The sequence below is a fragment of the Microtus pennsylvanicus genome, chromosome 6 (genome assembly GCF_037038515.1).
Source record: "Microtus pennsylvanicus isolate mMicPen1 chromosome 6, mMicPen1.hap1, whole genome shotgun sequence".
NCBI classification, from domain to species: domain Eukaryota; kingdom Metazoa; phylum Chordata; class Mammalia; order Rodentia; family Cricetidae; genus Microtus; species Microtus pennsylvanicus.
The window spans coordinates 41,573,939-41,601,731 of record NC_134584.1 but is presented as its reverse complement, the minus strand read 5'-3'; the positions used below and the strand labels follow the sequence as shown (position 1 = coordinate 41,601,731).

At 42.0% G+C, this 27,793-nt stretch overlaps 1 protein-coding gene across 7 annotated transcripts in view; it reads left to right on the top strand.

Annotated features, from left to right (window-relative positions):
* Window positions 1-27,793, top strand: part of Pde4d (phosphodiesterase 4D) — an 840,110-nt gene that overhangs the window by 659,838 nt on the left and 152,479 nt on the right. For all 7 annotated transcript variants that reach the window (XM_075976081.1, XM_075976082.1, XM_075976083.1 and 4 more), the window contains 2 exons: window positions 189-262; window positions 3,779-3,828. In XM_075976081.1, coding sequence (XP_075832196.1) covers window positions 189-262; window positions 3,779-3,828 — 124 coding nt within the window. The remainder of the gene's footprint in view (window positions 1-188; window positions 263-3,778; window positions 3,829-27,793) is intronic.

Sequence of the window (27,793 nt, the reverse complement as noted above, 5' to 3'; positions counted from 1 at the left end):
TCTGGGAGTCTAACCTCCCTGGATTTGATATACCAGGACGAAAAACTTACCTAAGTTCTGGAAGATTCTGTAATGGTATATGAAACTGAGTTACAAGGAATATAAAATTTCTTCCTTACAAAGCATGTTTAGCTGCATTCCCACTGGCCCCGGCTCAAGAACTCTAAAGAATTCTCTTTTTGTCATAGGTCTTGGCCAGCCTGCGAACCGTCCGAAACAACTTTGCTGCATTAACTAATTTGCAAGAACGAGCACCCAGCAAGTAAGTTACTCCCTCTCTCTCTCCCCTTCTGCCTGAACCGTTCCTTGGTGTCTTCTCAACTTGAGCTGAACTCAGTACATTAGACATCTCTGAACCACTGCCGTTGCCCAGCCGCTTGCTCTGTGCCATACAATGCTGACTTCATTTTCTAGAATTACTTTGTGGCGACCCTCCCCGTGTTTGACCAGTGAATGAGTGATCATTCTTGGCAGGAGCGCCCTCTGCCGGTGGCACCCGCGGTGCCTTCATAGGTTCTGCTCACCTTGGGAGTTTGTTCACCGCTGAGTTCCCAGCTCCCATCCTCATACAGCGCAACAACCCCGCAGATGCTGTTAGTAGTCAACTTCTAGGAAAGCATTTGCACCCTGAAGGTGCTCTTTGAGGGACCCATGTCTTGCCGGGGGGCGTTTTCTGTGCAGCACGGCCAGCTGTACTGTGTCATGCTGACCTCTGCAAGCTTCTCGGGCTTCTAGTACTGCGTAGGGAAGGTCTCCTCACTTTTGTAAGATCTCAGCTCAGCCCAAAGACTAGAGCTATTGTTTGCCCCTCTCAAGCTTTTCCGTTGCAAATTTCATCTAAGGAATTCAGTTCTTTCATCTTAAAAAGGCCAATAAGAAACAAACTTCTGCTAAATGTCCTGCAGATGCTGTCACCTTGTTAAGCAGCATGTAAACACATGACAGTTGATCGGACACGCATGCCAGGTGTGAGGGCATCACCCTGACCCTCCCGTCTCTGAAGAGAAGTCCCTTCTATACCACGCAGATTGGCAGGGCCAGAGTGGATTTATCTGGAAAGAAGGAAGTCCGAAAGTCAAAGCTAACCCTGGAAAGTCCATCTAGCTTGCCTGACTGTACACTACCCATGCCAACGGATGCCCACCAAACCAAACACGTACACAGCAGACTACAAGAAGAGCCAGCACGTTTGGAGAGTGTGGATGTGCCCCTCATCCACTGGTTAAAGTTCAACCAGATTCCTGGGGCATTGTAATTCAGGAATCAAACTCCTGGCAACTAGTTTTGTTCAGGGACGGCCGAGGGCACGTTGCATAACTTTAGAACAGCGGCTCTCAACCTCCCCAACAATGCAACCATTTAATATAGTTCCTCATGTTGTAGTGACCCCCAACCACAACATTATTTTTCGTTGTTACTTAATAACTGCAGTTTTGCTACTGTTAGGAATTGTAATGTAAATAGTTTTAGAGATGGTGTGCTTACCAAAGGGGGCGTGACCCACAGGTTGAGAACAGTCGTTCTGGCAGGCTCTGAATTTGCCTGATGAGCACCCCTAGTCCCTGGAACATTTTCAAGTTCACCATCACACTTAGAGGCGGGTATGTGCCTTTGTATTTTTACCAAGGAAGGACTTGATGGATAATATGCCCTAGGTTTGACCCCAGATGGGAGACCTGAGCTCATCACTGACATTTGTGAACACACTGTTAGTTTCTATCACCTTGCTCTCTTGCCATATATAGCCCAGAAGTGAAGTTTGGCTCATTCTTCACTAAATGATATACCTACCAATGTCCTCATGGATCTAATGGTCAATATTTATGGTTATGGGTTGCCAGGTTCCCACATGCAAGTCATAGAACTGATCCTAGAAAAAGATAAATAGTAAGGCAGTAATTTTGCTTTCTAAAGCTATAGAAAAGCGTAACATTTTCATTTGATATTCCCATGCCAAAGGAATACTTTCTAAATTTCTACAGAACAAGGAATGACTGAAAATTCTCATCAATATAAAACGTACTTGGATAAACTCTCATCTACAGCAATGCCACCCTGAACAGACTCTGTCACATGTACATAGTAAACCTTCAGCAAGAACATAACCACGCTACGTAGACCAAGGCAGTTCTAAAACCTTAAACTATTGCTTTATAAAGCATTCATCACATTCACATTTCCACTTTTTATTTTATAATAAATAATACAGACATTAATCTTGGTACATTTTCAATCATACACAAAATTTAAATACAGAACATACATCAATAAACTTAAGAACAGCAGTGCAACTGGGTGCAGTTGAGTGGAGCCTGTGGAACCCTACGTGATTTTAAGACTGCGTTCCCTGGGGGTCCTGCAGCTTGGCTTGGAGACACAGCCTACCAGCAGGGTAGAGGGAAGGGAAGAGCCACAATGGGTTCATGTATGTGACTGCCTGGATCATTCTCCCTCCCTCTTCCCCCACCTTTCTTTCCCTTATATACACACTTACCCATGCACACGCACACACACACACACACACACACACACACACACACACACACACTCCTAATAGTAAGATAGCAGAGCAGAGAGCAGCAGGAGTGTCGCAGTCCGTGAGTTCAAATCTCAGCTCTGATACTCTGAAACTTTCAACTTCTCAAAATGTACTGCTTTGTCCTTAGCAAACCGCACACAATCAGCTCACCTGCCTTGAGGCTTGTTCTAAGGGTTAAGTGTCTCAACTCATTTGAAGTACACAGTGCAGGGCTTTGTAAGAATTAACCACTAGAAAAAGCATGTCTATGCACATGCATGCACACACAGGAAAAGGGCCTGAGATGTTTTGCAGACATCTTGCAATGTATCTGCTTCCTGAAGGATTTTTAAAAATTGCCATCCTTTGAAGGATGCCAGTTATATGAAATAACTTTAAAAAGTTATATTTCCAAATGTGTTTAATGGATGTCTCATAAATGATTTCTCATTTTAACATAATTTGATTGGCATTGACCAAATGGATACTATATGCATCATGTTGGCCTTCCTAGAGAACACAGGTTAATGGTATAGTAGGCATGTTCCTAAAGGTGTTTATAATTGCCTTCTGGGAGCTGGCAAACAACTGAAGAACAGTGAAAGATACCAAATGGAGTCTCTTGAAATACAGTGGGTTTATAGGACACTAAAACTTCTAAGGCATCTGTTTAGACAAGCTATTAATGTACCTCTCTAACAAACTTGCCAGAGATGCTTCTCAACGAAGAAATTAGAAAGGAAAAACATTTACGTACCTTTTCAATACCCAGGGTTGTTTAGAAGGAGTCATTCACTCCTGGTAAATACACAAGAAATCGTGAGACTATAAGCCATAAATGCGTTTCTAATACTGCACCAGGGAAAAAACCATTATAAGCTCACCATATTTCCACATTCAGGAAGTCTGCTTTGCTCTGCATACCCTAGCTTAGTGGAATATGTGAATACAGTCAGCCAATAATAATGCCCTCTCCAGACACATCCCTGCGATGTTCCTGTCTGCTTGAATCTCCTCCAGGGTCCAACCACAGGATTCAAGCTAGCGTTTTTCTTTCTTTTCCTCTTTTCCCATCCACAGTCTGAGCCACAGGGAAAGGGCATCTAAAAACTTTCTGGGTTAAACTCAATGAAGTATTTATGGTCGTGTTATAACTTTAAAATAATTCTTTAGATTAGAATGACTCATTCAAAGCAACTCAGGGTACTAAAGTCAAACAGCAACACACGCTTACTGTTTTGTGTTTTCCTTCTTTGTTAGACGATCACCCATGTGCAATCAACCATCCATCAACAAAGCCACCATCACAGGTAAGAGACAAGTGGGACCTTCTTTGTCTCCTGTCTGGGAAGAAATGCTGTTCGTGGAACCTTAGCCCCGTGCCTTATTCCCAACACCCACGTTATGCCGCGATTCTAAACTTTTGAAGAAATGAAGTTTTCCTTCTCTATGTTTCCTTGTTGTCGCCGGCCTCACAATGTGGTTCTCAACCTTCCTAATGCTGTGACCCTTTACTATAGTCCCTCAAGTTGTGGTGACCCCCAACCATAAAATTACTTCCGTTGTTACTTCCTAACTGTAATTTTGCTACTGTTATTAGTAGGTATATAAATATCTGATATGCAGGATATCTGATGTGGGAGCCCTGTGAAAGGGTCATTTGACACCCCCTCCTCCAAGGGCTCGCAACCCACAGGTTGAGAATCGCTGTCTCATATGTTTGCGTTTGTGTTATTCCTTGGAAAGTATTTCCTGATGTACTATGTTTTTATAGAGGTGCCATTGCTTGGGCCTGGTTTAGCATCACCGTAGGCACTTCTATCTGGATGGTTTGTGTTATTTGTATAAAGATTACCTTTGTTGCTGTGTTAGCTAATTGGTGTTGTAGTAATAGGAGCTGTGGCGGGGCTGCGTCCCCAACACCCCAGCCGCCTGCTCGGCTAGCTTTTGCCCCGAAATAACAACACACAAATTGTATTCATTTAATCACTGCTTGGCCCTTTATCTCTAGCCCTTACTGGCTAATTCTGATATCCCGATCAACCCATCTCTAATAATCTGTGAGCACCGGTCTTACCGGGAAGATTCTAGGTCGGAGCTTCATCGCGTGTGTCTGTCCGGAAGCGGGGCATGGCGTCTCTCTCTCTGAGGCGTCTGCTCCAGGGAGGAGTCTGAGCTCGCTTCCTCTTCCTTTCAGCGTTTTGTTCTGTTTACTCCTCCCACCTATCTTCTAACCAATGAACTGGGCCAAGGCAGTTCCTTTATTAGCCAATGACCTTCCTCCATCATGGTGTGATCTGAATTTCTAGCAACATCGCTTAGTTAAAGGGAAAACGTAAAGCCAGACATAGTGGCACATGCCTGCAATCCTCACAGAGTGGAACTAAGGGAAGAGGATTGTGAGTTCAAGACCAGCCTGGGCCACTACATAGCAAGTTTGAGGCTATCCCAAGCAACATAGTAAGAATTGTTTTAAAAAGCAAACAAAAGCAGAAAGAAAAAGATAAAAACATTAGGGGCTGGCAAGGGGACTCATCAGGGAAAGGTGATTGTCTCTAAGCCTCACAACCTGAGTTCAACCCCCAGTATGATATGGGAGAAATAGGGGCAACTCTCACAAGTGGCTTTCTGACCTCCGCATGGCACATGGCACATATACAGCAACATACGTACACACAAAAATAAATAAATGTTTAAAAATGTAAAAGGATACATCCCTGATTATTCAATGCTCAGTTTTATATACAAGGGAAATTATTACTATCCCATCGGTTCTCATTGGGAATCAGAGAACTCAGACAGCTGAGAACAAGCTTTAAAGTTAGTGTAATATATATACACTATATATATTATAAAGTTCAATAGAAACTTGGACCCAGGACTCCAGAAATGGCTGAGTTCATGAAGTATTTGTCACATAAGCAGGAGGACTCTAACATTTGCATAAATTCTGGGCATGGCCTGGACACCTGCAACCCCAGTGCTGGGGTAGGGAGCTAGGAGGACATCTGGGGTCACTGGCCAACCATCCTGGCAGAATCAAAAAGCCCTGGGTCCCAGGGAGAGAGATCCTACCTAAAAATATCAGCTGGAGAACGATTAGGAGAGAGAGCAGCATTGACTTCTGCTTTCCAGATACATCTACACACACAAGCATGATTATGCTAACACACACACACACACACACACACACACACACACACCGGAAAAGGACCAAAAGAAGTTTGGGAAAGACAATACAAAGGAAGTACAGGACATAAAAGAAAACTACCCCAATCCTATTATTCTATTTTAGACAGGAGACTTGACCTCAACTGAACCAAATCCAGAACGAATGATCTCATTTTGCTGAACTTGAGACCAAATTGAGCTCATTTAATTGTTTCTTGAAACCCCATTTGATTCATTAAAATAATTGCCTGGAAAAGAAAACCCATGATTTCTAAAATTATTACCAGAAGAAAATTAGCATATTCTCCAAACTAGACCAATTTTTTTGGTTCAAGTATCTTCTCTAAGCCTCAATCCATAATATGAGCAGGAGGCCCTTATGTGATTTTCAGTGACTCTGCCTTGTGGAAAAACGACTCTGTCTTGACCAGTGTGCTGTTTTTTTTCTATTACCATCATATCCCAGTTGATTCTGATTTAGTTGTAATGTTTTTTTTTTCATTCTTGAACATTCCATCACGTGGGGATGACATTTTAATAACTGTCACGTTATCAATGCTCCCTTCCTTGCTGCTTTCCTGATCCTGCCTCAAAGGTTTTTGACTGTGCACGGTTCTCCCCCTTTGACTTCTGATCGAATCAAGAGATGAATAGTAAAACTTCCTACCTACCAAGATTAATTTTCTGAGTAACAGACTGTTGCTTTAGACACTTAGATTTAGTATAACTGAGCCTAAACAAAGATGTCAGTATGGAATAGGTCCTTCTTTTCTATGCAGCTTACCGAGGATGGTGAGGGGTGTACAGGCACATTTTGTTTTTTGGTTGTTTTATTTTTATTTTTCAAAACAGGGTTTCTCTGTGTATCTAAGGCTGTTCTAGAACTCATCAGGCTGGCCTCAAACTTACAGAGATCCGCCTGCCTCTGTCTTCCCCGAGTGTTGGGACAAAAGGCATGCACTACCACCGCCTGGCTGACAGGCATATTTTGTGAGCACATGCGTGGTGTTACTAGCGAGCAAAACTCCACGGAGCCTGACCCTGCTCAGGCATTTAGTGCACCCCTCAGGAAAGGTGCTCTCCTCCCCCTACCCCTTGCATAACAGGCAAGATCAGTAGTTGGGGTTAGAGCAGAATATTTGGTCTTCGATGCTGTTTTGTTTTGAGGGTACATATGACTACCTTGTAACTAGAGTGACATCTTCCCAAAAAAACAATTTAGGGTACCAGTGGAATGATTTGTGCTCAACAAGAAATGAATGGTTGGTTTCTCGAAGTCACTGTGCCCTCCCCTGACCCCCACTTTGGTGATGCCCAAACCAGATTCCTAGGACAGTGATTCCACTCAAGGTCACAGAACTGGTCACAACAAGTGAAGGATCTCACGGGATCTCTGTGTGATTTTTACATCACACTGACCTCAGGAGAGGGAGTTATAAGCTCCTGGAGCTAGGCAATTACAGTGGATGGGGCCTCACTTGTACCCAGTAGTTTGTGACTGGAGGCATACAAAAGCAGCTAGAATGGGAAACTAATTAGCTGTCATTAACTCCTTGGAGAAGCTGAGCTCTTACTGAGCATGAGAGGAAATCACCAGACTAAAGAATAGGAGTCCCATTTACTTCCCAAGCTTTGCAAGTCTAGGAGGGCACAGGGGATGAGAGCAATGGAGGGGTTCTAGTTTCTCAGTAATTCTAGAAAAAGCAAGTGCTTCAGCCTAAAAGCTGACAATAACGAGAGCAATAGTGATAATGGTGTTGAGGTTTTGGTGCTGGACCCTCTGAGACTTGCGATACCCATAAAAGATCCCATGTATATGTCTCTTTCCTCAGGGCTTACCTGCCAACTGTGAGTACCTAGTAATCCTTCCACTGAAGTCCTGAGAGAGATAGAAAAGTATTTTAAAAAAAAATAAGGGAGAACACTTTCAGATAAGTCTTCTTAGAAATTTTGTTTAAAGTTTGAAGGAACACTGAATCCTGAGCGTTCTTAGGTTTATGACAGCTAAGAATACTGCTATGGGCAGAGCCTACACCCTTGTGCCCCTAGAACTGTGCAGTGTGGGTCTTTTACCTCTCCAGAGCACAGTTATGTCTCGTTATAGGAGTTGTGTAGCTCCAAGCAGACTTTGTCCCTTTTGTCTGACTCAATACCCTCCCCTGTATAGTGGTAAACTTACACCCATAGATATGAGACAAATTTGTTAACATCTCAGCACTTGGTATTCCCTTTTCAAGTTTTGTTTCTAGGGTCCACTCTGAACACAGAACTGAGTATGTCTAGTCAGGATGCTTTACCACACATGAGATTATTCATGTATAAATCATATAATTTATTTTTCACCATCTTGGAGACGAAAGTCTGAGATTAGGATGTCAACAGGATTGAGTTCTGCTGGTGATCATCTTTCTGGCTGCAGAAGACTGTCTTCTTAATATTTGCACAAGTTAGAAAGGACCAAGTGGCTAGGGCCCTTAACAAAGGCCCTTTTCCCATTCACAAGGCTCTATCCTCGTGATCTGATTCTCCCCCAAAGGCCTTGCCTTCAGCTGCTATCACATTGGGGCTGGGGATTTCAATCTAAACTCTAGGGCCACCCTTACCTACTCAGTCCCCAGTGAGGGGCAGCGGAAAGAATACAAAAATGAAGGAATAAAGGGGAAAGAGGGAGGAAGACAAGCTTTACCGAGTGCTCAAAGCAAAACAGGTAAATATTTCCCAAAGCGGCCCAAACGGTGCAGGGCATGGCTTGCACCTGCCAAGATGAAGCCTTGTTTTTGGCTAGCTCTATGCCCTTTGTCCTCGTTGCTGCCACAGATCCTGGACTGTAGTGACTTGTGAAGTGGGCTTTTCTTCAAGGTCTGAGAACTTACTTTTGATTTATAGCTCCTCAACAGAAAGTCTTCCACAAACTGTGTTAAAAAAACAAAAGGCTTAAGAAACTCAGGTGGCCATGTCTGCCATGCTATGCCTTCTAAGGATTTCTCTGGTAGAATTTTTAACACCCCTAATGTTGTTCTATTTGTTAAGCATTAACGTCTAAGAAAAAAATAAATTTATATCATTGTAGTCAAACCTTTGTAGTCGCCTGCCAGGCATCATCTCCATTTAGGAGGGGCAGATGCATCGTATATAATATGACAGCCTTTACAGGGAATGCGTCTAGAAGGATGTTTACGAAAGAGACTTTTGCCAGCAGGCTGTGCTGTCCTTCAGTGTGGCACACCACAAGGGTGCAATGCTTGCAGCCTGAGTATGAGCCCCGACTGTCTTTAACTTCGTTTTCTATTTAGAGAACGGAGATATGAGTACCTGGCACTCGGGAAATGTTGCAAGAATGCAAACTGCTAAGTTATATAAAGGGTGACGTTGGGTCACTAGGTTGTAAGTAGCTCACCAAGTATTTCTTTGGACAGTTCTGTCCCATGTTTCCCATTTGTTAGTCAGAGCTGTTTTTCACCTGGAAGAGTGGAGGCTGCAGAGGACTGCCATTGCCTTTTGTCTTTTCTCACTCCGTATGTCTCAGTGATGACTATATTTTTATGCCGTATAAGCCACATAGTTCACTACTTTATCACTGACCAGCAAAGGTCCTGAGCCAGTGAATTAAGCCAGAAGCTAAGAGGATGTTGGGTCAGTAGAGGGCAGCAGAGAGGCAGAAATGCCCAAGCCCTGCCAGTGTGGGTACCAAGCATAAACAGTTTTTTGGAGTAGAACCATTATGATGAGGGCACAATCAGTGCTTTTGAGCCTTTGTTACATTTTTATACAATGTTTAAAATTGTTCAAAACATTGTTTAAAAATGTACTCTGCAGCCAGCTTCACAAAACCTTGTCATTCTCAATATCCCTTTCATGGCGTTTCTTAATTTTGTTATTTTCATTCTCTTTACTTTTTCGTCTTCAACTGAGCATTTTCATGCAGGAATGAAACTCAGAGAAAATCTACTTATATGTTTTTATTGAAAAGATGAGAAAAACTGAAGCCACTAAGAGAAAAACGCTACTCTGTACCTGAACCCTCACCTGTCCCCATAAAATAACACATTAGATTAAGCAGCCTTAGGTTTAGAAAAATGCTCGCTTTAAAGTAACCACATGAAATGTGAAAGAATGTTGATTTGTGGGTAACAGGGGCAGCTTTCGATTATTTGCACACAGACTTAAGAAATATCTTGGCCCAGTTTCTCACTGGAAATGCCTTCATAGTTAGGACTATTTGAATTATATCTAGTATCTATCATAGAGGTGGGAAGACAGCCAGCCTAAAACAAAAGGGCTTTTGACTTTGTCCCTAAGGTCTTCTATCAAAGCAACACAACCAGTAAAGCTGCCTCCTCTATGCCTGTAGAGGTGACAGAAAAGGGACAAGCATAACGTGACAGACACACAGTTCTGGTCCAGAAAGAAATACTGACCACTCCACTTCCAGTTGTTTTAACCTGCATAGCCTCAGTTCCAGTAAAAACAAAAAAAGAATATTTGTTCTAAATGCAATTTGTCAACCAGGAAGCAGAGGGTTAAAAAGCAAAGTATCCAAATAGTAGCTAATCAAAACGTCATGAGAAGAAGCTTAATCTTCTGTAGCCATTGTTCTGAAGCCGAAGCAAAAGTGGCTGTCCACCCGATAAGGTAGAAACTCCACTAACCAAGGAATTTAACAGCACAGTGGTCTCTGTTAGCATGAGGACGACTTGTTTAAATGCTTTCAGCTTGCTAAAGAAAAGGAACCAATGACTTTTGGTGATAATGATACTAGTAATTGTTTAGATGTTCTTTTTCAGTTTGTTGTCCCATGCATGTGCGGGATAAAATGAGTATTATATTATTAGTATATTACATGATAATATATATATATATAATAAAAAGGAAAATAGATACACATTCTTCTGAGATCTATATGGGGGACTTTAAGAGAGGAGAGAGATCTACGTGGGAGAAATGCACGGGTCCTAAGGAGAAAATGACACGCAATGTGTGTTACTTCCGTGTGTGAGGACCCCAGATGAGCCAGCCATTGTCAGAGAAACCCCATCCCTCCTCACCGGCTGTGTTGCATCACCTTTTAACTTTGCTTTAGGAAGAGAAAGTCTAGTGGCAAAGCACCAATCGCTATGAAGGAGCGCTAGGGGGCTGTTTCCTAGGAGTGTGTGTGTAATGCCGCTGATGTCTTAGGCGTGGTAAAAAATTAATGAAGATTTCATGTGTGCATGATTGCATTGGGATTGTTTGCAGGCCTTTGCATTTGTATTTGATTCATATAATGATGCCTAGGTATTCTTTTTTTTAAGTTGAAATACTTAACTTTTGTGAACACTCCTCTCCTTACCAATGGAAAGACTTCTCTGGGGAAAATGAACAGATTGTTTGACTGCATGTAGGTAGACTGCATATAGACGATTTTCTTAGCTGACCTTATTAGAGCAGAAAAAGGCTCTTTGCTTCCTTTGCATCCCACTTGGTTTATAGCTTTTGCTGCCTTCTCATGATTTTATTTGGACAGTCGGGTTATACCTATTAATATTTTTTTAAATGCCACAAAAGAAAGCAGTCTTTGCTTTTCACCCAAGGAATTGGTCAGACTTGCACTTTGACTTACAAACAGCAAAGACGAATGGCAAGACGTAATCAGCCCAAGGGCGTATAGCCTGAATAGGATCTGGATCCTCCGTTACAACTTTAGTTGAAAGAACAGGATGATGTTTAAGATTCATCTAGTTGATACAATCTAAATTCAAGACCAGTCACTGGGGTCGAGGATCTGAAACCAGCTCTCCCCTTCCTAGCTTTATAATTCCCATCAATTTACTTAAATTCCTTAAGCCTTTGTCATTTCTCCAGTTAATTCGAAGTTCTTGATGAATATACTGCTTCACATCCAGGGTGTATTCTTAGGATGGTGGTATTGTTCATCTGGTCAGCGGGCGTTTTCCTTTTCTCTTCCACGATGAATCACGGGAAACAACGAGGGAGATCTGACTGCCAGTTTCAAGGAATTTGTAGTCTAGGAAGGAAAAGAGAATGAGTGAGGCCCCGAGAACAGTTCTACCTGGGTAACTCTGGGCTAGGGTGGGGTGTCTCCTGGGCTAAGTATTTAATTAGCATGCCTGAGCCCCTGGGTCTGATCATTAATTAGCATTGCCCAAGAGAAAAGACCATGGTGTGCTGGGCATGGTAGTGATGCTAAAGAGGGACAGAAAGGATTGGAAGGACACAAGGCAGATCCCTTTGAAGTTTCAGTCAGAATCGGCTACATAGTGCATTATAAGCCAGTGAGGCTGTCTTAGAAGAGAAAAAAGAAAAGGAAAGAAAAAATTTAAAAAAAAAAAAAGCAATAACAGCAACAATACAGAAAAGAATCCAGTGTTCTCCTTGGAGTTCGGCGAAGAGTACCTGAAACCAGAAACCAATAAGAATGAGAGAAGGAAGCATGACCAGGGCCTAGCGACCCAAAAAGGATTGTGCAAGTTAAAAGCATATGGTTGTAGCTAAATGTGAGGCTCCAAAGGTAGATTAGCACAACTTTATTGGAGCTCTGTATAAACAGCGTGGATTTCATGATATGTGCAAAATTCTCTTTCCTGTAGATGGAAGCCCTCTGCTGGTTTTTGAGCCCATAACAAGACCATGTGATTTTTCGATTGTTGGGAAAAGCTACCATGTAGCCAGAAAACTTTCTGTTACCAATGCCTACTTCTCTTCCTATTAGAGTGCTTTAAAAGAGTCAGAATTCCGCCCCTTCCCCCTCCGGGGCCTGCAACAAGGAATCCCAATGGGATATTTGCAAACAAACAGCAGAACTGATTCCTAGGCATTTCTGAATCAATCCTTGAGATAAGACTCAGCATCTTATTACCAACAAAGGATCGCATATGAAACATTTGATGCTCCAAACACAGACTAGGAGGGTAATGAATAAAGTAGTTGAGAGAATTGCCCGGGTACAGTGTTATCACTGGGTTGCTGATAAATAGTTGGCAATTCTTATCTTTCTGGAAAATACATAGAACAGCACCCCTCCCATACACACACACACACACACACACACAACAGTACAATCTAGAATGCATGAGATAATGTGGGAAGTGCTTGGGGATTAGAGAAAAGAAATACAAGGTAACATTATTATCTAACATCTTCGTCATCCCGTTCGTCATCCTCAGGGTCGTCATCTCTGATATCACTTGAAATATATACAAGATTTTAGTTAGCCCAGCCTGCTCCAGTCTGAGAAAAGAATAAGGCGTCATATGCATATTTGTGTACGAGTTTTGGAAATATTATGTTTAGTAACTGTATTCTTTTTGTCTCTATAAACACAGTACCAAGACTCCTTTTCAAAGATCCAAAGGGGGAAAAAAATAACAAAAGCTGCATTCTTTGGCCACTCCTTGCATGCACTACGACATGCTTCCCACCCCCTTGAGAATTAAGAATTGTTCTAGGCACACTGGAAAATGCAAAGGCTGTGGGGGACAAAAGATTTAAAATTCCTCTGGAGCTAATTTCCCAGACCATACTGTTTAAATGTTCCCCTGAGTTATTAGCCCTCAATAGACGGAGAGCTCACCCACAGTGTCCTCGCGTTTACTCTCCCAAGAATTGCTTCAAAATGACTCAGATATATAATTAATACCAATATTAAGAAATGATAACATTACCTAGTTAAATATTGTCTTTGTGTGATTGAATCCCAGCCCTTGGGAGGCAGAAGCAGGTGGGTCCTCTGAGTTCAAAGTTAGCCTGGTCTACATACTGACTTACAGGCCAGCCGGAGTTACAGAGTCAAGACCCTGTCTCGAGCAAAACAACACTGTAATAATCCAAGAAGGTTGACTCTATTGCTACTGCATCTTTATCAGTAAGAAAACGGGCTCCAAAGTAAAGGCAGCATGAGCATTTCCAAGCAGCGCTGGAGCAGTGTTTGGGTTTCCTTGCTTCCAGCTTCTGGAAACACTCACCTTTAAGCCTTAGAAAGAACAGCACCACCTCCACTCATCGGGGTTGGGATCTGTATCTTTTCTCTCCTCAAAAGCCCATGTGGAGACCTTCACATCCATTGTTCTCTCAGGTACCACATTTCTAGACATTTCCCCAGATTTCCATCCTCAAGGACCCTCCCTTCAGACATTTCTGATGCCCAGGCATCCAGTGCTCTTTTCAGACTTTTTTTCCCCTGTGGTTTGTGTTTCAGCAGGAGCAGCTCAAGGTAAATATTTCCAATACACTGCCTCACTCGTGGGTAGGAAAGCAAGGTGGTTAAAGGCATCTTTCCCTGGGCAAATCTCTGTAATTTTCATATTACCATGTGGAAAGTTTCATCTCTGAGTGTCTTCCTGAGATTACTGTTTTACTCATTCAGTCCCTGGTCTGTGAAGGATTACTTAAGGTACTCACCCAGGCATAAAAAAAAAAAAAAAAAAAAAAAAAAAAAAAAAAAAAAAAACCACCTCTCCTGGGCCTTAGAAACACTGCCCTAGAATTTTTGGGAACCTAAAAAGCCAAAATGTGTTCCACTGAGTGACAGCGAACATTAATTAATTTTTTTTAAAAAAAAGAGGGCTTAGAAATGAATGAATAATGAGTCAGGAAGGAGGGAAGAGAAAGAAGGAGGACAAAATGGAATAGGATGAAGTCTTTTCCTAGAGAGATAAGATGCTATCTACAGTGTTCATTTGAGAGAGTAGAAATAAGCTGGAGAAGTGGCACCCAGATTTGGGGCCTTTGAAAGAAATATGAGAGCAATAAAGAAGGAATATTTTCAGAGCAACTACGGGAGAAAGTAAAAGAGAGTGAGAATGGAAGTCACCGTAGTGTGAAGTCACTGGCTGCTAACTTGTGACTATTTGGCAAAATCAGTTATATAGAAATAGAACTATATTTCTTTCCATTTTTGTAAAAGAAGACTGCATGCTGGTTTCCAGCCACCCAGACCCAAATAATCACAGAGAAACTATATTAATTACAGTATTGCTTGGTCAATGATTCAGACAAATTCCTAGCTAGCTCATACATCTTATATTAACCCGTTTTTATTTCTCTATGTATCTCCTGAGGCTGTGGCTTACTGGTTAGGTTCTGGCATCTGTCTCCTTCAGCAACTACATGGCATCTGCCTGGCTCTGCCTGGCTCTGCCTTCTTTTTTCTCCTCATTCAGTTTAGTTTTCCTGCCTTGCTCTATGCTGCCCTGCCATAGGCCAAAGCAGCTTCTTTATTAACCAATGGTAGTAAAACATATTCACAGCAATCAGAGGGGAATCCTACATCGCATCTTTCCTTGTTCCTCCCTTTCTTTTCTCGTGTAGTGCTGAGAATTGAACCTGTTCATTACATGCTCTGGAACTAATCTCCATTTCTAGTCTACCCTACACTTATTGGTGCCTCATCTGTACTTTAGGTGAATGCCATGTGTTGATGTCTACGCCCTTTGCTTACTTTCAAGTGTAGGAACCAAAGCAAGGAATGAAGTGCATCCTTATGATCTTTGTTCAATGGGAATCTAAGTGGGTAGTGGTTTAATAAGTTGTTCTCATTTAAATTCTCAATAAGAGATATAAGAAAATAGAGGGGGAATTATAGTTATTCACAACCCCCTCAATTTTCAGAGTATATCATTTAAGTGAATCTTGGTATATGAATGAGTTATGTTCTAATGTTCACCTGAAGGTCTGTTCTTTGAGCTTCTAGGCATGAATATTCGCACACTGGCACTCATCTAAGAGCTTTTGAAGGCAGCCTCATATACATTCAGACAGCTATAAGTTTCCCAAAAAGAAAGAACCCAAAGGACAATTTAAGGTTATCCAGTGTGTTAAATTTCCATTGATGAAACAAAATACATGAGATAATCGCTTAACAGTAAAACACATTGGCTATTTTTGTTTGTTTTTATTCAGTTTCAGAGATTTCATTCCATGGTACATAACTGTGTAGATTTGATCCTATGGCAGCATCACAGTATATAATTATTGGAGAACGTGGAAGAGAAGGGCTCCTCAACTCATCAGAACCAACTATGGGAAACAGAAAGGACAGGATCTCATATCCCTCTCAGTGGGATAGCCCCAGTGATATAACTTCTTTCCACTAAGCCCCATCTATAATGGATTCTAGATATGAACCTAAGATTTAGCATATAGTCTTTTTGATATCCAAGATACATCATCTAGAACAAGGCATTTTGGTCCATTGATGGGATAGGAGGGACTGCGTTCCCTTTGACCAATGGAAGCAAACTATAGAGTGCTATATAACTTAGTCACTTAAAAAAATCAACTCTAGTGAAACACGGTGCCCACCAACAGGCTGGAAGAACTTGAGCATCCTCCCCGCTGCTTCCTACAGAGTCCCTGGTACTGACTTCTCCCTGTATGCTTTCACTTAGCCGCCACATTTCTCACCCCAACAAAACGACGCAGCTTATAGCAAGTCCCTCCCTGTGGTGGGCAGTCCCTCATCTCAACCTCAATCCCAGTCCAGACTTCCCACTCCCTAAGCATGGTCATTGCTCTTACCTGGGACCAGTCATGCTTTTCTCATCACACTTAACAGTACCCAGACTGTCCCCAGAAATGACTAGCTCTGATCTACTCACTGGTATCACCACACTGTGGTACCCAACACATAGAAAGCACAATTAACACAGACAAAAAGTACAGTCGGTATTGGAATTCATTTCTAAAGATGTATATGTGTTCTTATGAGAGGTATTAAGATGAGTGGTTCAGCCTCAGGGAATCCTGGCTGTGCCCCTGCTAACCATTTGATTTTGGGGAAATTTTGCTCCGGCCATTGTTTCTCATCTGTAATTTGAAGGTCAGAGCAGATGGGTTCCGGAATGTCAAGCAAGGGTTGAAGGAGATGAGGAAGCACCAAGCTTCATATCTGGGGCATAGTAGGACAAAGAAGAGCAACACTAAAGAATACGTTGCCCTTGAATGTGCGAGGACACTTCCTCCAATGACGTCCAAAAGCAGAAGGACTATCTTTGGAGTTGGAAGGCCAGCCTAGGAAAAGGTGAGGTGAAGACAGCAGTAGTCTTTCTTGTAAAGTCATTTTCCTTTACTATCTTGTCCCTTATTGTCTGGGTTCCTAGGAGAATAGCTGCGCCTACAAAAAAAAAATTAACAAAATATGCCTGCCTCTTTGTTCGGCCAGTTCTTTCTACATGTTTAAATTCCTAATTGTGCACACACTCTTAGTCACTACATTTTCATGTGCAAGCAATTAGGACTCCTCAACAGCCCTCCCCCACAGAAGGTTCCCTCCATCTGCCAAAAATCAGATCCCTCAGAAAGATGCTTGACTTTGAAACAGTGTGAAAGTGCCGGGCATTTTGTTTGAATTGCATATATATATAACTTTTAAAATGGTGTCAGTGGACAGTCACAGAAAGCTCAGCAGCGGGTTAAAGAAACCATCAAAGAAATGAGTGAAATGGGGCCAAAAGAAAAAAGTTTTTGCAACTAATATAAAAGTAACAAGCAACACAAAACCAACATCTGATAAACATGGCTCAGACACAGTTCACTTATAACTATTTATCTTACAACATGGACATGCACTCCACTTAATGCACTGAATATTAGTTATGTGTATAAATATATATTAGTAATATTAGCTGTGTATATTCCTAGCTCGTAGGAATGTACAAGAGAGAACAGAGCAAGAGAAGCCAAAGGAGAAAAACAGAAAATTATTAAAATTGTAATTTTAAAAGAAGAACTAAAATATAGTACTAGAAGTTTGAATGCTAAGAATCCCAGAAGAATTCAATAGAATTGAATGATGATGCATACTGTTCATCATTCAAAACCAACTCAAGAGGGGGAGGGGATAGTTCCATAAGTAAAGTAGTTTCCACACAAGCAAGGAGACCTGGGGTTTGGACCCCAGCAGCAGTCATGTTAAGGATGGGCATTGTGGTCCATGACTGTAATCCCAGAACCAACAAAGTGGAGACCAGAGGATTCCCTAGAGTTTGTTGGCCATCCAGTGTACCCACATTAATAAGCTCCAGGTTTAGTGAGCGACACTATCTCAAAAACCAAGGTGGAACCAGGCATGGTACACATGCCTATAATCTCAGCACTTGGGAGACAAGGGTTGAGTCCAGGCTGATCTACAAAGCAAATTCCAGGAGATCCAGAGGTACATAGAGTAACCCTTTTCTAAAAGACAAACAAGCAAACAGAAAACCAAGGTGGAGAATGATGAAGAAGACACTAGATATCTATGTCTTCCCTCTGGAGGCCCAGGTACACAGAGCCATGCACAGCAGCATCTAAATGCACACACCCATGTGAGTATATACATAAATATGTACCACAGCACACACACATCAAGCAGTTATTTATCATCACCACAGCCAGAATCCATGTCTATATTCTTTTTCCTATGATTTCCTTTACATTAGAACAAGTCATGGAAGCTAATGCCTAGTTAAATTAAGAGCAAAACTAAACTAAGTTCTGGACACAAATGTATGTGGAAATGATAACTCTAGAGCTCAGCAAAACTAAAGAGGAAACTGGGTGACTTTTCTTGGAGCTTTGGAAATGAAATATCGCAGCTTAGACGTGTCCTGTCTGCACAAACAATGTAGTGCCCTAGGCTCCCCTCCCCACTCGTGTGGGAGCTTGAAACACACCATTCTAGTTCCCATAGTAGACCTCCATCTGTGTATCTTGGGTTACTTTGCCTATCAGCTTCTTAAGGATTTAATAAGGGGAACTGTTTTGGAATCATTGGATGAAAGGGTCTGTAAAAGTTCAAAGTATTGTTGTTATTTTGGGCAGTCACACCTGCAGGTTTCAAATCCTTTGTGCAAAGCAAAGCCCTGTGGTCTTCTCACATCCAGCCTTCAAAGAAGAGCGGACTTGGGCATGTGACAGATTCTCTTGGGAAAGTTAGCGGAGCCGCCACCACCCACCAGCTCTGTTTGTACATAAACATCAAATGGCACCTGAGACCAGTAACAACCTCTGCATGGGAGATCTGAAGCCAAACCCTGACGATCTAACAGAGGAGGTGGGGTGAAGGGCTTGGATATGGTTAAATGAGAGGAAGGGGAAATGGAAACGAAGAAGATTGGTTTGTACAACAGAGAATATTCTCATTAGAAGGGATTAGTTTTTAGGATGAGAAGCACACAGATACACGATGTCTGCCATCAACGAAATGACTTCCCTTCCAAGTGTAATTAATTAGCTGGCAAATAAATGTTGTGCTGGGCACTGAAATGACTGCTCCACAAACTTGTCTGTTGATCAGTAACCTCCCCCACTCTGAGATTTAGAAAGCAAATCCAGAGAGTAAAGGAAGACACACCGGAGGGTCAGGCTGGTTTACAGGTGACACCAACATCCCAATACAAAGGGATTTTTTATTTTATTATCTTACCAATATAATAAAGGTTCTGAACTAGGGAAACAAGGCAGATGTGTAGCCTCTCTTTATCATAGGATTCTACTGAGTAGATGGAGAATACTTCTGAGAATGTGTTAAATCTTGTAATCCTTGCTAATACATGTGGGTGAAAATGGGTGACGTTCTGGATTCCAATATCAAGTATAACACTGGCTTACCTCAGTGCCCAGATGGCCTGCGCTCCAATACACATCAAGTGTAGAAAGCCAAGGATCATGGATATTTTGAGACAGGGTCTCTCTCCCTGAAGCCCACGCTATCCTGGTACTCACTATGTGGCCTAGGCTTGCCTAGGACCCAATGGCGATCTTCCTGCTTCAGTCTCAGAAATGCTGAGTTTACAAGTGTAGCCACAATCCCTGACTGAGACTCAATGCGCATGTAATTCTTTATACCAAAAATTGTTTAAAGGTATTCTGCACATCCTAAACCTCTTGAAAGAGTGCTGGAACCGTAAGGTGACATCCTGATGACTTTAGTCATCCTGAGCCTTCATTCCACTTGTCATTCACAGGGGGGCTAAGAGCGAATGGTCCATGCAGAACTTCTTGCCTCTACCATTTAAAAAGATTGATGGGTAGGGAACAGTTCAGCCATAGAGGATTTTGCTTATTATGTACACACTTTGGGAAAGATTCCTAGAATCTCTCTCTCTCTCTCTCTCTCTGTCTCTCTCTGTCTCTGTCTCTGTCTCTCTCTCTCTCTCTCTCTCTCTCTCTCTCTCTCTCTCTCTCTCATACACACACACACACACACACACACACACACACCCTAAACTGAGCCTGGTACATCCATTGCTGCCGTGTTGTTTCTGTCAATTTGTGGGACCAAAACAAAATACCACAGATTGGGTAATTCTTAAAGAATGGAAAATTATTTTCACATAATTCTTGACGATGGAAAGTCTGAGAGCAACACACTAGCTTTGGATAAAGGCTTTTTATTGCATCCTAACATGGTAGGAGGTGGAAAGGCCAATGAGAAAAACTCTTCCCACTTAATTCCTTTAATCAGATCACTTTATCCCATTCCCAAGGGATGGACCATCATGTTGTCATTACCATTTCAAAACCCTTCCTCTCAATACTCATTGACATCCCTACATTCAGGATAGGACACATTCAAACTGTAGCACTGCTCAATGGTCAAGTTTTGACACCATCAGGCTTTGCCTTGTTGACATCTCTCTTACCTGTGATTCATTATTATTATTATTATTATTATTATTCCACCAAGATAACCAAACTATTGAATTGATCATAAAAATAGAACAAAACTTACTCAAAAATAGGTGGTTTGAGACTAGTTCATCCCTCAAAATAAACCTTAGCATACTGACAATATAGTGAATTCATTTTATAAATGCATTTTCTTGACTGCTCTGGAGTCTCTTCATTCTTTGGTTTTCACTACTATAAATTCCAAGATTATTAAATCTGAATAAGGCGCTAGTATATCTAGAGTTAATCAACTTATTAAAGATTTCTCACCAATCAATCGATAAGAACATGTTTACTTTTGCCTTTTGAGTTTCTGAGAAACAAAAATAAGTAAAGTATAGGTGTTCCCCCTAAAAGCATGACATGTTATAATATTGCACATATTTTAAAAAAAAACAGAGAATCTTTGGTAGTCACAAGACTGGCCCACATAGATTCTCATAACATTTTTGAGGCATCAGAGACAAATTCAGGCTAAGGAAGTCGTGATAGTTTTCAGTCAACATGATACTTGTGCTGGGCTTGAACATTCCTCAAATTGGTGATCAGGTTGTCCAAAAAGAGTATGAATGAGCCATTACCAGGCAGCGGAAGGCTTTCTGATTGCTTTCTCTAGCCCATCGTGCTGTCCCTTCTCAGACAGGACTACTGGCTGTTAGGAAAGAGAGGTGGTCACATATGACTAGTAATTCTCATTTAGCACCTGTCATGGTGGCTATGGTTGTCACAGCACAAGCAATGGCATCAGGGCTTAGAGACCAGAACTAAAATCCCAACTCCATTACTGTCTCCCTATCTAACTTCTGTTCAGTGATTGAACCCCATTTTTCATCCTCTATAAAATGGGGGTGTCAGAAGAAATCACGTCTAAGAATATGACTAGCTCTTTCATGATATTTCATTATTTTCAAAAATGCATGCTTCTGATTTACTGCTTTTATTCCCTTTAGCTGTATCCAGCTAAGACACCAATAAAGGGTGTGTCGGGTCAAATGTGAATTCCGCTCTACCCACTGGGGCTCTGAGAGGGCATCCTTGAGACCATTGTTAGTTTCAGCTTCCACCAAAGAGTTAAATAAAATCCTGGCTCTTGTGGTTAGGCACCCTCGCCAGCTGGCAGAAGTCTTTATGTGGACTTGATGGTTGCCCGGAGCAACAAAATATTAGGGACAGAAACACGTTCAGGGACTCAACTGTATAAGTGACTCAGAGCTAAGCAGCTCAACTGCAGACCACACTTAGCTAGGGCAGGTATCTGCCTATGCCTGTCTGCACCGCTGCTTCCCTTTAGCGTGGTCCAGGGCCGTCCTTGCTAAGATACAGATGCCACACCGGAGCTGTACGGAGATGAGTTATTAGAAGACGTTATTCTTCCGTCAGCATGTCTCACTCTTGAAGGATCATTAGGCAAGAAAAATATAAACAAGATGAGAAGACTGACTGGAACTTTGAAGAACATCTACCAAGAACATTATGAAAACTCAATAAAAAAAATTCAGCCTAAGAGCTGCCGTTCAACACCAATTATCTCTTTGGAGTTAGCAGAAGCAGCCCACAAAAATCAATACCCGTTTCTTTCTCTCTGTTGGAGCCAGACGCTTCTAACTATGGTCTGAATTAAAATGTGGAGTTTTTTCTTTTTAAAGTTTTTCTTTTCCCCAACTTCTTAAATCCTGAGGTCATCCCCTCTCGGTTCCATCAGTCTGGCTCCACGACATCAATTACTACCGCTTGTTAAGAAAGTTACTAGCATCCGGGGCTTGTGTCTTTTGCTCTTATTTGGTGTTGCCTAGAGCAATTGTAGCGAGCAGTATTAGCCAAGTCTTGTTACTTGAAGTCCTTCTCTTTAGCTGTCTAACTAGGTTCCATGTTAATTATGAGTTTGGTTGGTGGTGTTTTTAATCCCCACTGCATATTCTTCTCACTTGCAGAAAAACAGTACCATTATGATAGCAACAGCAATTATATTATAGACTCCCTTTTCACGAGCACTCACTCTGTGTCATTATGAGGAGGACCTGGTCTTGTTGGCAAGCCGAAGTTGTGATTTGAAATGAATATTCTGTTTGCGTGATTGGAAACCAAGTTCTTAACTCAAGTGGTTCACCCCGGTGACTCTTAGCAGGGCCACCACAGCAGCTGTTTGGAAACATAGTTTGAGATCACTTGCTTGCAAACGTCTTTTTTTTCCCGAATGATCTGGGGTGGAATTGAACCCATAGATGGGACTCGACGTGTGAGACACATGTGACCCTGACAGATGATCTGGCCGACCTTGAAAACTACAGCTGTTTAGTTCCTTTTGAAAACAAAGTTACACAAGTGATTTACTAAGCTTAGGGTTAAACCACCCAATGCTGAACTGTAGAGCTTCTGAACCCTCCGGGGGAAACTGTGTCATGGTATGTACAACAGGAATGTTGCGTTCTGTGGGTGATTGCTGTCATTAGGTTTACGAATGTTGTCATTAGTTTTAAAACATCTTTTGCAAAAGCTGAAATAAGACTGTGATGTGTCAGAGTATTTTTTTAAAGGACATGTTGTTTTGTTTTTCTTTGTTATTAAAAAAAAATTAATGAAGAAATCCAAGCCTGACTTTTGTTTCTTTTCCACTCAAATCAAAAGCAGCCTGTGCTCTCCTACAAAGATCAAAGCTTGTGTGTATACTATCAAATATATTCCCTGCTTAGGCAAAAATGTCATAGAAGGCTAAAGTTATCTTCCAAGAAGTTTCTAAAAGTGGCCCGTTCTTTCGGTATACTACTTTAGCTACAATTTCCTTGAGTTAGAATAAGACTTCTGAAATTTTCAATATTTATATCAAGACACCAACTTGTTAAACTGTGGGTACGATTCAATGAAAGAATGCATGGGTGAGGTTTGGGGGTTTGATTCCTAGCACCGCCACAAGGGTTGGCGTAGGGAGAGGGAGAAGCAAAAACAAAATCACAGTAAGTTGTATATCTTAAATACACACAATAAAGTAAGTTAAAAAAAACTTTATTCTGGTATGAAGACTTATCCTGTAATCTCAGAGAAGCCAAGGCGGAATTAGTATGAATTCAAAGCTGATCTGGGCTAGAGAGTGAGTTCTAAGTCATCGTGGGCTATAGATTGAGACCATGTCCTAAAGGATGAAAAAAAAGTTATTTTCTTAATGCCGTTTTAATCAAGATAGGCGTTTAATTCTCTTTCAAGTGGAAAGGATCCAGAGTGGAAAGTCTAAGACAGATATGGGGCTCTAAGGCTGCTAAGGACCCAGATTCTGACAGGTATTTCCTGGTACCTAGATTATGGCTCCTGTCCTTGTTTTCCAAGATGACTGCCTGAGCCAGTACCATCACATCTTAGTGCTCAGTAACAAGGTAGGGGAAGTGAGAAAAAAACCAACACCCCCTTCTTTCTAGAAGACACTACACACAAGTCCCCCATATATTACAGTCTACCTGACGGCATCGAGTAATAATAAAGGTATCCTGGTAGGAAATAAGCTTTGTCCTAGCAATTCCATAATTCAAGGATTTCGGTTTCTTTTCAGCCAAGGAGCCTTTCTTGGATATCTCCTTACCTTCTAGTCTCTCCTGAGTTCCTTGTCGTCTTGCTCTTTTCTGTCTTGGAAAAGCCCAGGCCTCTTTGGTGCGCACAGATCTTCCACAGTTATGAAATGACTGGGACAGACACTTGGGCTTCACTCTGCCCTTTTCATTCCCCCTTCCTGTTTGTTCTAAACATTCCTCCTTGGAGGCTTCGCAGCCTGGTGTCTGCTCATCCCCTTTGCCAATGGCTTCAGCTATGAGAAGGCTATCATCCAGCCATGAACATCCTCATCACAGTTGCTGACATCTGTGGTGATCTCATACTCCTTCTAGGCCTTTCTCCTTGCTTCTCTTCATCATCCCCCATCTGTGTCCCTTCCTGTCTCTCCTCCCATTTCCCCAGGCCCTTGCTCCATCCATCTTCCTGGCATCTCCAATCTTCCTTCTTACTCTGCCTTTTTTTTTCTCTTCCTGTGCCTTAGCCTAAAACTCAATACAAAATGACACAGGAGAGAAGCCGACTCACAGGCTTCTTGCTAACTCTTCCTCTGGTTCTTCATCCTTCCCTCCCCAGACTAGTGGTTGCAGAACTTCTCACTTGTCCATTCACTGTGGGCCTTTCTCACCCACACCTCCTCTCCAATCGCCCAGGCTGCAGTTGCAGTGAGCCTCCATTTACCTTCTTCAGACACAACTTCCAGGCCTTCCTTGCAAGCTCTCCCTCGATTCGTTTCTCAATAAGTACTGTTTCAACAGACTTTTAGGGGAGCTATTCTATCCCAAGTCCCTTTGAAGAACAATCTTCAAAGTTCTCTGTACACACCTCTCTATCTTCATGGTCTGCCTTCCTTGCCTCTTTCAAACAGAAAATCTTTAGGTATTTTTGATGTTTCCACTCCCATCAATGATGAATTATATTTCACACTACCGTGAAAGCAATTCCTCAAATTCACATCACTATAAAGACGATTTCCATAATTCTCTCTCAATTTGAGTAAGTTCCAGAGTTATTCATGCAAAAGTCCAGAATCATATTTCGCATATGATCCAAACTGACATAGGTGCTGCTTTGCTAACGTGTTTTTTTTTTCTGCCTCATCTAACTCAATATTGTTAAGTCAGATTAAAACACGGAAGCCACATATACCTCCATCAAATTGATATTGTTAAAAATTTTTGTTTTCTAAATATTTCTCATATTTGTGGTTTTCTCTGTAGCATTCGAGGGCATCCCCAGCTCCCAAACTCACTGCTTCTCCCCAGAATTGCTACAGTCATTCGTGAGGTATAATTTTTCCAACAGGTAGAGCTAACATTTTATCTCTCATAAAATACAAACTGAATATAAATTAGAAGTGTACACAGCCACATCTAAAACATCAAGGATAAACAATCTGTAAAATCCTCACTGCGTGTGCATTGAAGCACACATATACATTTTGCCATGAGCTCTATTTCTTACGACCGATCCCACAACTAGAGAAAGACATCCTTCAACGTCTGGTTTCTGATTCTCTCTTCTTCGTGTTGTTTTCTGTGCTACACCTAAATCCTTCTCGCTGAAAACTTGACTCTGACTGGGTGGTGGTGCACACCTTTAAGCCAAACACTTGGGAGACAGAGTCAGGCAGATCTCTGTGAGTTCGAGGCAAGCCTGGTCTATGGAGCTAGTTCCAGGACAGCTAGGGCTATTTTACAGCCTAGTTCATGTCTTGAAAATAAAAATCGTAGACCGACTTGAAGAGCGTGCATATGTTTCCACACTCGAATCTGCCAAGAGTGGCGCTGTCAGGCACAGAGAAAAATCCAACCTCCTTGGTAGATCACACTTAAGGCCCCTCTCCAATCATATATCTCCTCTCTGGTTCCTGTCTCACTTAGTCAGTACTGGACTTCTTCTCCATCCACTCATCATGTCTCCCAATCCTGTTTTTCACGCCTTTCTTCATGCTTCCTTATCTAGAAGTTTACTGCATTGTACCTTGGGGTGATGGGGTACCTAAAATGCAAGCTCTTCCCCAACAGCCTATTCTCTAGAATTGTGTGCTTCATAGCCCTGGGCCTAACTCCAGCATTACACGGCTGAGAATAAATACCCCACAGAGTGTTTGGGGGCTGTATTCCCCCAAGGCCCATACTATATCCGTTCCTTAGTTGTGTCATCATCATTATAAGGTGCTGAATCAACGTCATGTCTGACCTCAAAGTGTTCCGTGGACTGGAAGTGAAGGCAGGCTGCTGGCTCTTACATCAGTCTTTACAGGACTCCTTGGAATGACTCAGTAGCGTGTAAAAACAAAATCATGTAGAAACGGGCACAGCAAACATTCTCCCCCTACAGCACTAGGAAATTGGGATGAAGATGTACCTCTTCGCCCCTTTGAGAGAGAAAAATGAGCCAAGAGAAAGAGATGATGGATGGTCCTCTTTGCGTGGTCAGTCCACAGAATGAGAATGGGGAAAATATGAGAAGCAATGTCCTTGCTATATTCGTTTCATTGGCTAATGTTTTAAATAACTCACACTGTCCTGCAAAAGGACAGTAGCCTTACAGTGGTCAGCAAGAGCTGGCCTTCCCCCTCCCCAATAATTCCTGGCTAGTGGGTGAGAATACAATTTATTCAGCACTGTGGAAACACTGGGGAAGCATGTCTGTGATCTGACAGTCGAGCAGCTCCATGTCAGGTGCACACAGTGTTGCCGTGATTAGTGTCAAGTCAACTGGACTCTTTTTTTTTTTTTGTATCATCCATTTTCCAGTTCTGATTTGGACTGAAGCTGCCTCTCTCTGTCCTCTTCCCCGTGAAGGAATAGAACCCCAGAGGCTTTCTCACACCTTCTTCCTTAGTCCTCCCCCCTCCTCTTTTCCTCGTTCTTTGCTCAAGAGGGGAAGATGGTCCCAATAACGCCTTCCTTTCATGTGGTGGGCCGGTTCTGTTGCGTTGTTGCATGGTCTTGGACCAAGAGTCGCCTCTGTAGTCAACACCGAACCCCGGACTGTGAGACTAATGAGAAAAGCAGAATTCTTTCAAGTGAGAGGAAGTGGTTTGTGTTGTGGGGAGAAACTTGGAAAGAAACCTCACCAAGAACACTAAGGGCTCTATTTTCCTCACTGCCTACAGCTGGGTTAACACATTTCAAAATCTCCAGTCAATTGAGGTAATTCTGTCAAACAGCTAGTCAACGCAGTAAAAAGGACGGGAAATAAACAAATGGTTTCAGGAATGACTGGTTTAACTTTCTGTAGCCTTGATCTTACTCATTTCTAGGGAATAATTTCAACTCTAAGGAAGTGTAAACATGTTTTGAGCAAACGACTACTAAGTTAATAAAAACGGATTTTAAGGTGTATATTCAAGATATATACATATATATGTATACGGTTGTTCCCAAGTGTCATTAGGAGAGGTCAAAATCATACCATAGGCATGGGCCTGGGTTACAGTTAGTGAAAAAGAAAAGGCTAAAACTAATAGAAATGCATTTCTTTCCTTTTCATTTTTTCACCCTCTCCCCTTTCCCATAGTTCTGTCCTATGATGCTCTGTCCTTACCTGCTCACCCTAGAAATAATAAGTCTCTAAAGTAGCATGCTAAAACCTGACCCACAGCAAGCTTAGGAAGTAAGCAGAATTATTAAGTCCACTTTATGAAAGAAACGAACTGAGGGCCATTCCCACAGTGGTTATTCTGTAAACTTGTGTGTATTAGCCAGGGTTGTCAAGAGGAATATAACTGGCTGATTGAATGTGTATATTAAAGGGGGTTTTGTTTGACTGGCTTATAGGCTCTGGTCCAGGTACTCCAACAATAGCCCTCTAATCCCACTGTAATAATTTGGATATCAAACCTCCTCCAGAGAATTTATGTTCAAGACAACTGTTCCCTCAGGCTGGTGATGCTTCTGGGAACATTTAGGA